Raw genomic sequence first — 14,091 nt, 5'->3', positions numbered from 1 at the left:
TCGAAGTTTCGTTTCGGAATTATTTCGATTTCGACGACGAGAATTTCTTTCGTTTAAAAGGCGAGAATGAGATCTCGGCTTGGATTTCAAGAATAATGGTAGAATATAGAATTCGTTTCGTAATTCGTTCCTACGTTTTACGGAAATTGAATTATATCTACAAACGGGGTCAATGTCACGAAGAAATTCGAGCGATAAACGGGGGGGGGGGGAGGAGGAGAAACAGCCGCGCGTTGCGCGAGAATCATTTATCCGGGGGAAGATAGGGGAGAGCGAGGGCGCTGGTTGGATCTCGTTCGTGAACGATACGTCATCCGTGACGTCGTCGGGCGACGTTCCCTTCCCCCGGCCGTGCGCCAGAGGGCGAGAAAGCTTCGAAAGCATTTTTCAATTCCGCGAAACTTTACGATAGATATCTTCCCCACGAGAGGGCGAGAGAAAAAGAGAGAGAGAGAGACTGAAACGACCGCTTCGCCAGAAACATTTGTACATAAATCTGAAAATTATGAGCCCGTTCCCCGTTCGCCCCTGCGACCCTGCAACCGACCGGCCATATGCCTGCCAACGCGTAACGGAGAGATAACGCGTAGGGTAAACCCCTCGTGAAGGCAACCGCAGCCGCACGCCCGTACGCGTATGCGCGTCCGACTGCACTCTCTTCCACCTTCTCCCTTCCACCCTGTTCGGGGTCCTTCGGGGTGTCGACGCCGGGGGAGGAGGGGTCGAGGCGAAAAGCCTCCGCGTATAAATCAAGATTCGTGGAAAATAAAAATCACTTTGGCGGCCGGATCGCTCGATTAAGGGCCATCGATGGTCGCTCTGGGGCTCGCCTCGTCGATCTCTCTACCCCCTCGTGGAAGGGAAAAAAGAAAAAAAAAAAAGAGAAGAAAGGAAGGAAACGCGACCAGGCTTATCGCGGTTTTTTTTCTCGAACGGGCCCGATTTCCATCGAGGGTTCCACGCATTCCCTCCACGCCACGCGCCATCGTTTCCCCCCCTCCCCTTTCCTTCCTTTTTTCTCGCGTACGAGTATAGATTTTTATCCCGCATCGTTCGTTACTCCGCACCGCTTCTCGAAGCGAATTTTCGAGTCGATTCGAAGGGATTTAACGCGAGGTTGAACGAACGGCTCGATGCTCAGCCGGCAGGCAATACGCAAATAAACGGACGAATCCCCTTCACGGTACACCCTCGACGAGACCCGTCGTCCCTTTGCCCGTCCCGGTCTGCGTCGGAGTAGATCGAAGAAAAATATGCCGCGGCGAAAAAAATAGAGAGAGCGGATCGAGGGGGAGGTGTAGGTAGGTAGGTAGGTGTACTCTCGTATTTCGAGCAGAAGATATCTGGCGAAAATCGTGGACTTCGAGCGAGGAGGAAAGGAGAGAGAGAGGGAATGAAATATACGGGGCACGCGGGGCGATCGTTTATCGCGGGAAAGGAGAGACCGATATCTGTCGCGCGGAGAGATCTGCTTGCCCGCGATAGAGAACCCCTCTCCGTTCCCTCTGTCCGCGCGGCGCGTGTGCGAGAAATAGACGCGTAAAAGGCCGCTTATCGGGTTTGCGCAAGAATAGGATTCGACGACGCTTCCGAAACCCATAACCGAAACGGTAACCGCCACCCTCTGACTGATCCAACTTATTCCTCTCCTCTCCGCCGTTCCTCCATCGTTCCTCCTCCTTCTTCCGTCGCCACCTTCGGCGTCGATAATGCCGCCACCGAGGCAAGAGAGGGAGGAAAGTGCGCGAGGAAGGGAGAACGAAGCGTTATTTTTCTGGAAAATTGAATAGACGAAATCGAATTTATATTTGCCTCCTGACGCTTTCGCGTCGAGCGAATTCTTCGATTGGGACGACACTGTTGTCGAAACGCGTCGTCTAGAAAAACGGAACGAAATGGACGAATATTACGACGTATATACGCGTATAATGAAAAAGATATGAAAGAGAAAAGAAGGGTGTCGCGCTTAATTACGCGCGGGAGATTCGCGGGAAGGAGGAGGAGGAGGAGGTACGCTCACACCTTGGCGCTTTCTCATCAAGCTCCGCTTAATTTCTAACCCCTTGGCGGAAGGGTGAACGAGTGAAACGAGCAGGGAGAGAGTATATTAAGCGACACTCGGAATTACAAATAACAAATTGCAATTTGATTTGCCGCATGGTCGGTCGGCGGTGCGGACGGGGGCCGAGGGCGCAATTTATCATTACGGCCGACAATTTGGGTGACACGGCCCTTCACGCCCGTTCCCGATTCCGCTCGAGGCTTTCGAGTTCTCCGCGGCTAGCCGAGCAGTCGACTCGCGTAATCGCGGTCCCGAATAAATAATCGTGAAATCGGGCCTGGAAGAGGGACGAACGTGGCGCGGAGAAAAGAGGGGGTCTAGAGCCGGTGGAGGAGGAGGAGAGCGAGCGGTTTATATGGCTAAAGGCGCATCCCCCGAGCCGTATCGATCGTTGACTTTAAAATTCAAAGAGACCGACAATAGCTTCCCTTTCCGCCGAGCCTCTGTACTACAATATCATATTCCGTTCCTTTCGTTTCATTGTCTGGTAAAGCCTGCGCTAATAATAAAAGATTGCTACCCTGGAAGCTATGCCCGGTGAGGGAGAGAGAGAGAGAGAGAGAAAGTGAGAGAGAGGGATGGGATAAGGGGGAGTGAGAAAGAGAGAAGGGAGGAAAGACGCGCGTGCGAGCGGAGAAAGCGACGAAAAGGACGGGCACGGACGGGGTGGAGAAGAAGAGGCTTCTCGGGGGTTTCGCCTCGGCCCGAGTCTTTCCAAGTTCGGTGCTACATCATCCGGATAGCCGGCCCATAATACCACGCTGAAAAGTTGCTCGAATTTTGCGCCAATTTAATATTCCGACCGCGCGTCGCCCGCCTCTCTTCCCCTCTCCACCTCTACTCTCCTTCTTCTCTCGTTTCGACGCACCGCGTATTTCCACCACCGCGATTTCCAGTATCCGAAAAATCGCGCGGTTTTCGCAGTTTTTCCTTTCTCTCGCGCGGAGATCGCAGGTGAACTTTCCCCATCTTTCGAGGGTTAGTACGAGACGCGGGACAAGGAATGGGAGAAACGAAAATTCGTAGGGCAACGAGCGTCAAGGAAAATTGAGATTCCTTCCTTTCCCGCGTATCTTTTCCTCTTCCTTGTTATTATTATTATCTAGGCGTATATATATGTGTGTGTGTGTGTGTTCTCATCTGGAGCAGCACGGACCAAAGAAACGTGGATACAAAAGGGAGAAAGGAGAGGGGTGGCGTTCGAATTACACACGTAACGGGAACCGAGAGAAAGAGATATTTGTCGAGGGTGGGACGGGGCGGGGAGGAATCAAAGGGGACGGCAACAATGGACGATCATATTAAATCATAAATGTAAACGAAGATGGGCAAGAGGGGAGGGGTTGCGCGCGCGCGCGCGCCTCCGCTCCGATAATGAAAGTTCCTCGATCCTCGGAGCCACAAAGCTGAGCCACCAAGCGATATAACCGGTGGCACGGTTTTACGCCTGCCGATTTATCGAGGCTACGGGAATGATTTTCCGGCTGAATGCTGCCATCCGACTTTTTCCTCGACCGGCCTTTGCCGAGTCGGAGGGGAGAGGAGGGAGAAAAAAAAATAGAAGGGAAAAGAAAAAGAGTTTGGAGAGATCAAACGAAGAGAGAGAGAAAGAGAGAGAGAAGGGGGTTGGAATAGTGGAGGAAGAGGAGGTGGAGGATCGATTCGATCGTTCCAAGTATCGAAAGAGGAGAGAGAGAGAAGGTGCATCGTATCCGCTGGATAGTTGCCATCGACGACGATGCACAAACGCGCGTGCAACGCGACTCGCGAGCGCGCACCTGAGCCGAGATTAAACGTTTCGAGGGATGCGAAATGAAATATTTAGCGATCCTCCGAGGGGGGGCGCTCAAACGGGGCCCACCCCCTATATTCCCTTTGTCGGTCGACCCGTTAGCCGTCGAATCGAGCTGGAATGCGATAACCCCTTGTCGTCGCGCGTCACGCGTCTCCTCCTGCCTTTCCTCTCCTTCCTTCCACCTCCTTCCTTCCACCCCACAAAGACGATCGCGCGCGCGCGCGACACCTGGTCGGTCGATGATCGGGATCGATCGACCTTCCTTCCCCCTCCCCCTCTTTTCACCGGTTTCGATCGATCGATCCGTCAGCCCCATCTCGCTCCGCTCGGAGGAAATGCGGCGTGGAAAAGAAAAACAGCGGGGTGGAAGAGTAAAAGTACGAGTCACCGAGGGGGGGGGGGAGCAGAGCGGTTGCGGATTAAGTCGTGCGAAAATTGACGATAGATAGGGGAGGTGGTTAGATCGATCGGTCGGTGTGTTTCGAGAAACGAAGGTGGGAGGGGCGGGGAGGCGGAGAGAGACGGTGAATGGACCGGATTGAAACGTCGACGAGGTGAATAGCGGTTTTCAAAGAAATACATTAGCGTAATGTTGAAGGGTTACTCGGAAAATAAACTCGGAAAGGAACGAAGCTTATCCCGCCCCGTTCCGTTTGGTGCTCGATCATTCTTTCAACGCGGGAACGTCGTTTCCATCCCGTGCGAATAGAAACGATCCGCGAGATTTCTCCTCATTTCTCCGCGGGGGAAAGAGAGCTAAGGAAAATCGCGTGGCGCGATTCGTTGGGGGGTGACGAAGCGCGAAACGAGAGAAAGAGAGAGAGAGAGGGAGAGAGGAAAGTTGGGTCCGAGAGACGCGACGCGAAAGCAGGTGCGTCGTTCGAGCGAAATGGTTTACGAGAATTTTATTGTCGGCCCCCGGTGTTCAGCGGTCGTATTTAAGGTTTTATCCCGCCGCCTCCGTTTCGCCTCTCCGCGGCCTGGCTCCGGGAGGGCAGAGGGGGAAGGAAGAAAGGGTTAAGGATTTTATTTTTCAACCGCGTAAAAAGGGCTGAAGAGAGCGAAGGGGACCCCCGGTTTCATAAAAGTCGTCTGGCACATTTGTTCCCGTAGATTATTGCAGCGCGGGCCGGCCGACACCGACAACCTTCCCACGTATTATTTTATTTATTATTTCACTTAAAACGCGCGCGTCTTCCTTCGAGCAAGGATTAAAGGGCCCTCGCATAAAGAACCGTGCAAAACGGTCGGGGTATATAGTATTTATTCCTCTTCGAACCGCGCCGCTGATTAAACTTTCCAAATCGAAACCGAACTCTCTCTCTCTCCCTCTGCCACTTGGATCTCTCGCCACGTTATTGGCAAAAGAATCCCGAAGCAAAGATCGTCGAGATTCGTCGAGTCGAGTAAATCGCGTTTTCCGCGCGTGTGACGAAAGAAGAAGAAGAAGAAGAGGGAAGCGGAAGAGGAAGAAGCGCGACGTCTGGTGTCGAGTGTCGTAAAATTAAGGTAGGGAATCGCGTAACGTTGGAGGGTTGGAGGAGACAAGAGGGGAGGAGGCAAGAAGGGGTGGGAGTAGCAGCTGCGACATGGCGAAATTACGAGGTGGCGGTGGAAGTAGTCGCTCCTTAGAGGAAGCGTTGACAAATGACGGAGGCAACTTTTATTATTTTAGATGTCGGCCCATCACGACCGCCCGCGCGTGTTACGACTCATGCCGAGATGTGTTTTACATACGTTTCGCAACAGAGCAGCCGTACAAATGCCGCCACCCCCTTGACAAATGGGCCCTCGCTTTTATTGGACCAACTTTTTAACCTACTCGCGCTCCCTGCACGCGGCGAACAACCATCCTCGCCTCGAAATAAAGATAAACTCTTCTCCTCCTCCTCCTCCTCCTCCTCCTCCGTCGAGGCGAGGATGCTTATTTCAACGAGAGCGATGCTTATTTACTCGTTTCCACGATAAACGTGGATGGGCCAGCAATTTTGGTACAACGCCAGGGAGCCTGCTATTAGCCCCGGCTTGATTTGGTTGTGAAAGCTTGCGAAAACATACACGGGATTAGGATAGTGATCGTATTCGTATTCCGATATTCGATAGCAACTCGTAGCTCGTAGCTCGTAGCTCGTAGTCGTCTCGCGAAAACGAAAAAAAAAAAAATGTCGAACGAGAAACAATTCGTCCGTTCGTTTTTAATTTTACCGAAAAATCCGCCAACGATTTCGTGTCTCGAACGAAATCGAACGATCGCGAAAACGCTGATAATTCGAAAAAAAAATCGAATCGTTTCCCCTTCCCTCGCGATAAAAGGGTATATCAGTAGGATAGAGAAAGAAGAGAGAAAGAATCCAGGAAATGGATGGTCGGCCGTGACCATCATCGTCGTTTGACGCGCGGACTCGTATTTCCGTGGGCGCGAGAGAAAGAGAAGGGAGGAGGGGGCGAAAAAAGGAAAAAAAAAAAAGGAAAAAAAGAAAAAAGTCGAACGCACGTTTCGCTCGAGAACATATTTACGCGGCCGATGACAAATGGTTTTTAGCGGCGCTGGGTGGGTGGATAGGAGAAGTTCGGGACACCCGCTGCACTCTCTCTCCCGGAGGGGTCTGGGAGAGAGCTGGCGGCGGCGGCGGCGGCGGCGATAGCGATGGCGATGGCGATGGCGATGGCGATGGCGGGAGGAGGGGGCAGAGGCTGAGGGGGGAGGAGGGTGGTGGTGGATGGGAAGGAAAGTGGTTCGCAGATGCGCCGTGACTGATGGTCCCTACTTCCAGATGTACTATATACCGCGGTACTTTTATCGGCGCTTGTTTGTTCAGCGAGTTTCGAAATACCAGTGGCAACGGCGTGCCGTCGCCCTGGATCACGGATAGCGCGGCGAGAGCGGCGGTATATGGAGATCGGGCGAGAGAGGGAGGGAGAGAGGGAGGGGGAGAGGGAGAAGGAAGAGCAGTAGACGGCGCGGATGGAACGACGAGGCAGAGGTGGAAGGAAAACGAAGCGGGCGACTGCGATTATCGTCGACGCGGGCGGAAGGAAAAAAAATGATGCTTGTATCAACCACGATACACGCGTGTATTTACGTGTCGCGTCCGCGACGTTAAGGCTTTCGTCGTGCCCGATGATGGACGTCTATCACGTGAGACAACGTTCCCTCTCATTCTTCGCCGAGTTCCCCTTTTAGTTCTCCGCTTCGAAATTCCACTCTCGCTCTTTCGGATCGAGATAGAGAGAGAGAGAGGGAGAGGGAGAGGGAATGTTCGCAAGGGGAAAAACCGAGGAAGGGTTATACATCGAAGCGAGTGGGATCGGTGGATTTGGTTCGTTGGACGACGGATCAATTAATAAGAGGAGGATCGGCCACTTTTCATCGGGAGCGGGAGGGAGGGGGAGCGCGCCCACGCGTTCCTATGTAAATTGAAGAGGTTACACGGTTTTACATATTTCAACAGATTCGCGGCCGACGAGGCAGGGAAGACGCGGGAAAAGTGGCGAGGGACGCGGCGGAGAAGGGGCCCCGGTAGCCACTCGAAAACCGCGGGCGAAGCGTTTTGTCGAGTGTTTTATGGAAAGCTTTAGAATTGTAGATTTTCTCTCTCTCCGTGGCTGCCACCGCAACCGCGCTGGATTTATGATAGTCGCCGCGTCAACCTACGACCCGCTCCTCCCGTCCACCCCTCTTACTTTCGCCCCATCCTCGATAATATAAAAGGATATTATTTAAATTCTTGAAAATTCCACGCGAAGTCCTCGGCGCGTCGCGAAGGATGGGCGACGACGCGATGCCCACCCTCCTCCCACCTCGGTCCTCGCTTTTTTCCTAACCGTCCGCCACCGTTTCGCGCATAATTCGCGTCAGAAACAGTTTAGACCGATGATCAATGGAACGGAACGCGCGTCGGAGTGTCGTTTAGCCGCCACTCGATCGTTTCGATTCGAAGGGAAACGATGAACGAACGCCTCTCGAGTGGCGTTCCGTCGCCTCGCCTCGTTTGTCATCCAATTTTTTCCTCTCCCCCTCTCCCTTCCTCTCCGCTCTTTCCATCCGAATTATTTATCGAATTCGACGACCGATTCTTCGACCGGCAAACCGATCGGTATATAATACAAATGGCGATATGCGCGGCTTCCTTGCCGCGGGACGATTGAATTTCCGATCGTTCCCTAACCTTTAAACCCAGCCGTGTACCAGAGGCCATCCCCGCGAGGGTCGCGTATTTGTCCAAGGCCAATCTCGCCGCAGCGAGAGAGAGAGAGAGAGAGAGAGAAAGAGAGAAGGGCGGGGAGGGGGAAAAAGGTAAGCCGTATTGCGTATACCGCGTGGAAACCGCCGTCCGGACGGACACTGCAAATATTAGTTCATTACCAAAAGTGGCGGCGAAACCGAGGCTGCGAACGGTAGCGCCGCGGAACCGCAGGAACGTTCGTCCGCGGTTTATTTAATGACACCCTTCCGCTGCTTTTCAATTAACCTCCCCATCGCCTCTTCCCTCTCTTTCTCTCTTTCTCTCTCCTTCCACACGTTGACCTTCGAAGGATTTCGATATCTGGAAATATATTCTCGCGGATTCGAGGATTGGAAGGAGGCGGAGAAGCGAGGCGGAAGTTGACTCGCATGACGGAGGATCGTAAATAAGAGCGGCGAATTCGAGGCGCGGAAGGCTAGACGCGGTGCGTGCGGGATACGTACGTCTGCACGTGCGTGCGTGTACAAGCTACGTAATATAGTGCACCGTCGAAGGGAGACCGTTTAATAACAATATATCTCGGACGTCGCCAAGGTACATGGGAATCGTGGCCGGGAAATAAAGGAGGCTAAGGAGGGAGAGAGAGGGGAGAGGCGAGCTCGACTCGAGAAAGATATTTTATCATTAGAGTCTCGGTGTTATTTCCTCGCCTCGAATTCGATCCTTTCGTCTTCTTCGAAAAATAGACGGAAGGGAAAGGAAGAAAAAAGAGCGTGGAAGGGGCACGGAGCCGGCTAAACGAGGCGATCGAGCAGGCAAATTAGACGAGGAGGAGGAGGAGTAATAGTAGTAGTAGCTCGTTAGTCACGACGTTCGATACTCCCACGAAGATCGAGCGCCGTCGCCGTCGCCTTCCGAAAGACTGGAAAGAGCGGGAAAATATAATAACGAGATCGCGTCTGGTGGAAAAAGACGGTCGGAAAACAAGGTGGTCTCCGCTCTCTCGAGGTGGAGACGGTTGACAATTTCACGGTAGATCGGTGATCCGTGGGTGGATCCGGCCGTACGAACACGGCCACTAATTATGTTTTTAATTAATCATCGCGTTTCGTCGCGGGCAAAGTTTACTCGTCCACGCTCGTTACGCGGCCTAATAACGCGCGTCGAGGAAACGGGCGACAAAGTTCACGCCCCCTCCCCCTGTAAACCGAGGCGGCCGTCTTCCTCCTCGTTATTTCCTTCCTTCTTCTCCGCTCCTTCTCTCCGGGCGACAAGGCTATCGAAATAATCCCGAAGCAAGCCGGGGAGGTGTGGTTCGCGGCGTAAATGACCCGGAAACCGTCTGCGCTTCGTGGGTAAAAATACGGGCGCGGAGCGAAAATTTCCAAGCGGAGAGAGAGAGAGAGACAGAGAGAATAAAGAGGGCGCCGCGACGACATCGTTAACGGCGCGACGTTAATTATCGTTCGAACGATAATTATCGCCGTCCTCCCCGAACGAAATTGCTCCACCGCCGCTAACCAAGTAAATAATTCGTCGTCGAGTTAATAAAACGGATGTCCCGAAAAGTTGGCGACCAGGTGGTGACGACTCTTTCTTTCTCTCGGACGGCACCCTGTCGCGAGCCGAGCTTTACGAGTTCGGCACTCGAGTTTACTCGCTCTTCCACGTCGAAGAGAGAGAGGAGAGAATGATTCATCCGGATCGATGCGCGAAAGGCGAGGAGCAATTTATTGGGTCGTTGAAAAGCCGAGGGGCCCGAGATCGAGAGCGTATCGTTGTTGCGTAAGAGGGTCGTTAAGAGGGGTCCTCGATTTCGGGGTCAGGTCCGTCCCCGTTCGAGGCACGAGCGTGGACCGTGGCTCGGTTTCGGGGAACCGATTCCCGTGGTGAGCCGATTTGACGGGGCTGGTGTCGCCCGGCCGGGACTTCGATCGAGCCGTTCGTTCCACGAACGCGGGTAACGAAACGAATAACCGATTAGATTCGTCGGATCGTGGATCCGTGAACTGGATCTCTAAATCACGTGGGCGCGCTATTATCCGTCCGCGGAGCGCCTGCGGAGGTGATTCGCGGAGGGAAGGATGATCGGTGGAACGATCACGTACGTGTATCGGTGTATAGCGGTGGAAAAATGGAAGACAAAAGGAAGAGCGTGACTAATGCTCGGAGCGATCTATAGCGGACGAGTAACCTGTTATTACTAATTTCGTTCTGACATGTTCGGCCGGGCATCGAATCGAATACCACCACCACCACCTCCTCCTCCTACTCTCCTTCCTTTTAATTCTCTCCCTCTCTCTCTCCTTTCTACCTCTCGAGAGTTAAATATAACTTTACTCTTTAAATTCGAATTCCAAGCTTATGCTATTTTCGCGTTATCGACTTCATTAGCCATCTGGGTCCGGTCTTGCCATTCCTGTCACGAGAAGGCGGGCCCGCAGCGCCTTTCGTTTCTCGATCGAAATATCGGTGCTCGAAATATCGAGAAGGATATATATATATGTGTGTACGTGTAAGTGTGCGTAGATATATATATATGTACGGAAGAAAGGGAAGGTAGTAGGTGAACGATCGAGACGCGAGATCGTAATTAGCGTATCCCCTGATTGCGGGCCGCTGACAAGCCGACGCCTGGAGCCCGCGTGTCACGGTATTAATCATAATGCGCGTATTTGCACGCGGCTCGGATGCGCGCGCGTGCGTGTCGGCGCGCTGACAGTTCGTTTGAACGCAATTAACGCGCCGCCGCCGCCGCCGCAGCCGCTTGATAGTCGTCGGCGCGAAGCCTCGCCTATCGCGGCCAACGATCGTCGAATCGAATTAACCGTTTCGTCGAACCCCGCTCCACGCAAAACGGTCCACTGCGCCCCGCGCCAGGGGAGGAGGGGAGGGGAGAGAGATATCTCGAGAGTTCTTCACGCTTCTTTTCAATCTCTCCTCGCTTACCCCGTCGAGGGGTGTGGATGGGATCGGAGAAGGGGAACGACACTTCTTCTTCCGTTCTTTAAAGCGAAAAAGTCGACGCGAGAAACGATCGAGATGTTCTTTTTTTTTCGAAGACGTGGGAAAAGAGATATACTCGAAGTACGATTATGAGAATAGTAGAAATAGGAGTTTCGTCGTTTCCGCTATTTAATCGTTTTCGTTACGTCGAGAAACGTTCTTTTCTCCTTCGTCTCGAAGCTTCTCCCGTCTCCCAAGAGATAAGCAGAATCGAATATCTCGTAAGGAGGGTTGGGTGTAAAATGGAATAGGCGCGAAGATGGATCGAAAACGAGGCTCGTAACGTCTCGGGGCTCAACTTTATGAATATTATTTTCCAGCAGATGTCCCCGACGATAGAACCTCGTCGTCGTCGTCGTCGTTGTAGTCGTCGTCGTAATTAATGACATCTTTCCGGGGGTTTGTCGGCGAATTCGGCGCGAGAAAGGGGAGGGGGGAGGAGAATTTGAGAGGTAAGTTGGCCGGCGATAAGGGAAAACCGGTGGATGGGTGGATGGCGAACGACAATGCGCCAGAATTATCCCGGAATGACGGGGTAAGTTTTAAAGGCAGGAAGCCGACATTAGCGCATTGATACCTTGCGCCATCGGCCGCGGACCATTAATATTACTTAGTTTACGGGCGTAGCTCGCGACGGGCGGGGGTCGGATGTAGATGGATCCGTCCACGTTCCATCCACTCGTTTCCGCGATTTCTCCCCCTCCCTCCCTCCGCCCGAGTTTCTCGGTGGATAAAGCGAAAAACCGGCGTGGATACGCTCCTCCTGTTCCCCAGTTTTTCGAGGGCCGCCTCGACTTCTGGCTTATGAGATTTAATTGCGCGGATCGGCGGAAAGACAAACGAGCGGAGCGAGTTTCGCGGCGGAATTCGGGTTTCCGATGTGACGCGGGCTCAACGGCGGGATCAACGGCGACAAATCATCGGGATTAGAACGGAAACAGGGGCGCGGGTTGGATCGAGTCGCGGATAGAAAGAAATACGGAAGGGTGAGAGAGAGGAGAGGGTGGAAAAGGGTTGGAATCCGACAGGGAGAGAGCGAGATTTCGTCCGGCGGGCGTGAGTTTCGTGAGCTTGTAAAATCAAAAGGACAAACAATTAATAACCCCGCTACCGACGATTAATCAGAATTTAACTCGCAGTTAAATACTCCGGCTGGGATGGACGAGGCGAGCAGCGAGGCTCGAAAGGGATACGGCGAGGGCGCGGTGCACGCGGGATAAACAAAGGTTTACATCAGTGTCAGTCGCAACAAGTCCGAATTCGTCTAGGGTTCTCGGCATGAATATTCACGGTGCTCCGTCCGTCCGTCCGTCCGTCCGTCCGCCCGCCCGTCCCTTCCCAGCCCTTCGTCGTCGTGCCCGTCGATTCGCCCACCCTTTCCCTCGCCTCGTGTATCGCTCCGTACGGCTCCACGACCCATTTGCCACCCCCTGCGATATCCATCGAACGGCTACCAGTCAAAGGCTGAAATCACAATACGCGTTTGTCCGGTTGACGAAGTCGACTCGAACGGCCGAAAGCAAATAGAACGAGAGAAAGTGAGGGAGCGACGCGTACGAAGGGAGAGGAGCGAGCCAATGGTCATTGCCTTTGAATTGGAAATTACGTTTTCGGCCGGTCAAGTGTCGATTTTCACTCCCCCCGTATTAACGAAGGAGAGGCTGGGGTTCTCGCACCTAGCCGCTGCTTCCTCCTCCTTCTTCCTTTCAACCACGGGGTCAAAAGGAGAAATCCCTCACCCCTCAGACCCGTCTTGTCTCGCGAGAAAAAAGGGAAAGACGGTGGGGTACGAAGAGAGAAAGAGAGAGAGAGAGAGAGACTCGCGCGTCCAAATCTCCCCGATCAGTGTAAAAGGAAGCTGCGTTGTCCGTGGTGCGAGTATTTCGCACAGGCAGTCGAATGATTTAATCCCCGAATGATGGACGGGCACGTCGCGACGATGATCTGCGTGCCGTGAAGTGACAAGTGGTTAGGATCACGGGGAAACCTCGGTGGCGGATGACGATGGGTGATGGCGCTTGATGGGCGATCCGCGCGCGGTGCGGATGCAGAGAGCGAGAGAGAGCGAGAGAGAGAGAGAGAGAAAGGGTGGCGGTGGTGGCGATGGTCGGTGGTCGACGTTGGTGGTGTCGTATCGGTGACGGCGGGACCCATACGGACTGGTGGCGGTGGCGGATGGATTTGAGGACGGTGCGGAAGGAGGGTGCGCTCGCACACCGTACAAATCATGCGGGCATTACAGCGTCACGGCTGGACTCAACCTGTCGCGCGGCCGGAAACTCGATGCCAAAGATAATGCTGATTTATCGGGCGCGAAACGATCGCGCGTTGCACCGTGCGTCCGCTTACGTTTCCCGCGTCTCGCGGCATCGTTTTTCTCGTCCCCCCCCCTCTCTCTCTCTCTCTCTTTCTACGAGAATCATCTACGCGAAAAGTATCCCGCACGAGTTCAATCGTTCTCCTTTTTTCCTTCGTCTGTTTTCTTTTCTTTTCTTTTCTTTTCTTCCCCCTCCACCCTCATCCGACCCTTTCAGTTCGTTTACAAGCACTACGGGTTCAATGTGATTTCAATGTGATCTCCTACCTTTCGAGATGTTTGACAATATCTTCGTAGGCAGCACGGCAGTTTTCCCAAACCGTCCCGGACCTGTGGATCATAAAAAAAAGCGACACTTGAGATACGACGGTGAAACGTGAATCCGAAGATACACGGTTGAGGAGAAAGAAGAAAGAAAAAGAGAGAGAGAGAGAGAGAGAGAGAAAGAACGGTGTTTTTCTTTTCGGCCGAGATCCCGCGAAAGCTCGGAAAGGGGGAGAAGAAAGGACGGGGAGCGGGGATAGGGAGGGTGGGGTGGGAGTTGATAAGCGAATCGGTTAATTATAAGCCTGCCACGGGATATCCTCGAAGGAAAGTGGATCCGCAGAGTTGATTAAGAGCGCCTTCGCCTCGTGCCTCGTCTCTCGGCCGTCTTTCGTTTGTCCTTTGATTCGATCGCGTGCTGCTCCAACGAAAACGAACGCGCTTTGAAGTCGTTGATTAA

At 53.3% G+C, this 14,091-nt stretch overlaps 1 protein-coding gene across 4 annotated transcripts in view; it reads right to left on the bottom strand.

Moving 5' to 3' along the window:
* Positions 1-14,091, bottom strand: part of LOC411009 (dachshund homolog 2) — a 134,682-nt gene that overhangs the window by 54,790 nt on the left and 65,801 nt on the right. For 3 of the 4 annotated variants that reach the window (XM_006567227.3, XM_006567229.3, XM_394482.7), the window contains exon 4: positions 13,635-13,697. The exons of the other annotated variant lie outside the window; for it this stretch is intronic. In XM_006567227.3, coding sequence (XP_006567290.1) covers positions 13,635-13,697 — 63 coding nt within the window. The remainder of the gene's footprint in view (positions 1-13,634; positions 13,698-14,091) is intronic. 4 annotated transcript variants of the gene reach the window in all.

This window comes from Apis mellifera, linkage group LG4 (assembly GCF_003254395.2).
Source record: "Apis mellifera strain DH4 linkage group LG4, Amel_HAv3.1, whole genome shotgun sequence".
NCBI lineage: Eukaryota > Metazoa > Arthropoda > Insecta > Hymenoptera > Apidae > Apis > Apis mellifera.
This window is presented reverse-complemented; position numbering and strand designations above follow the sequence as displayed.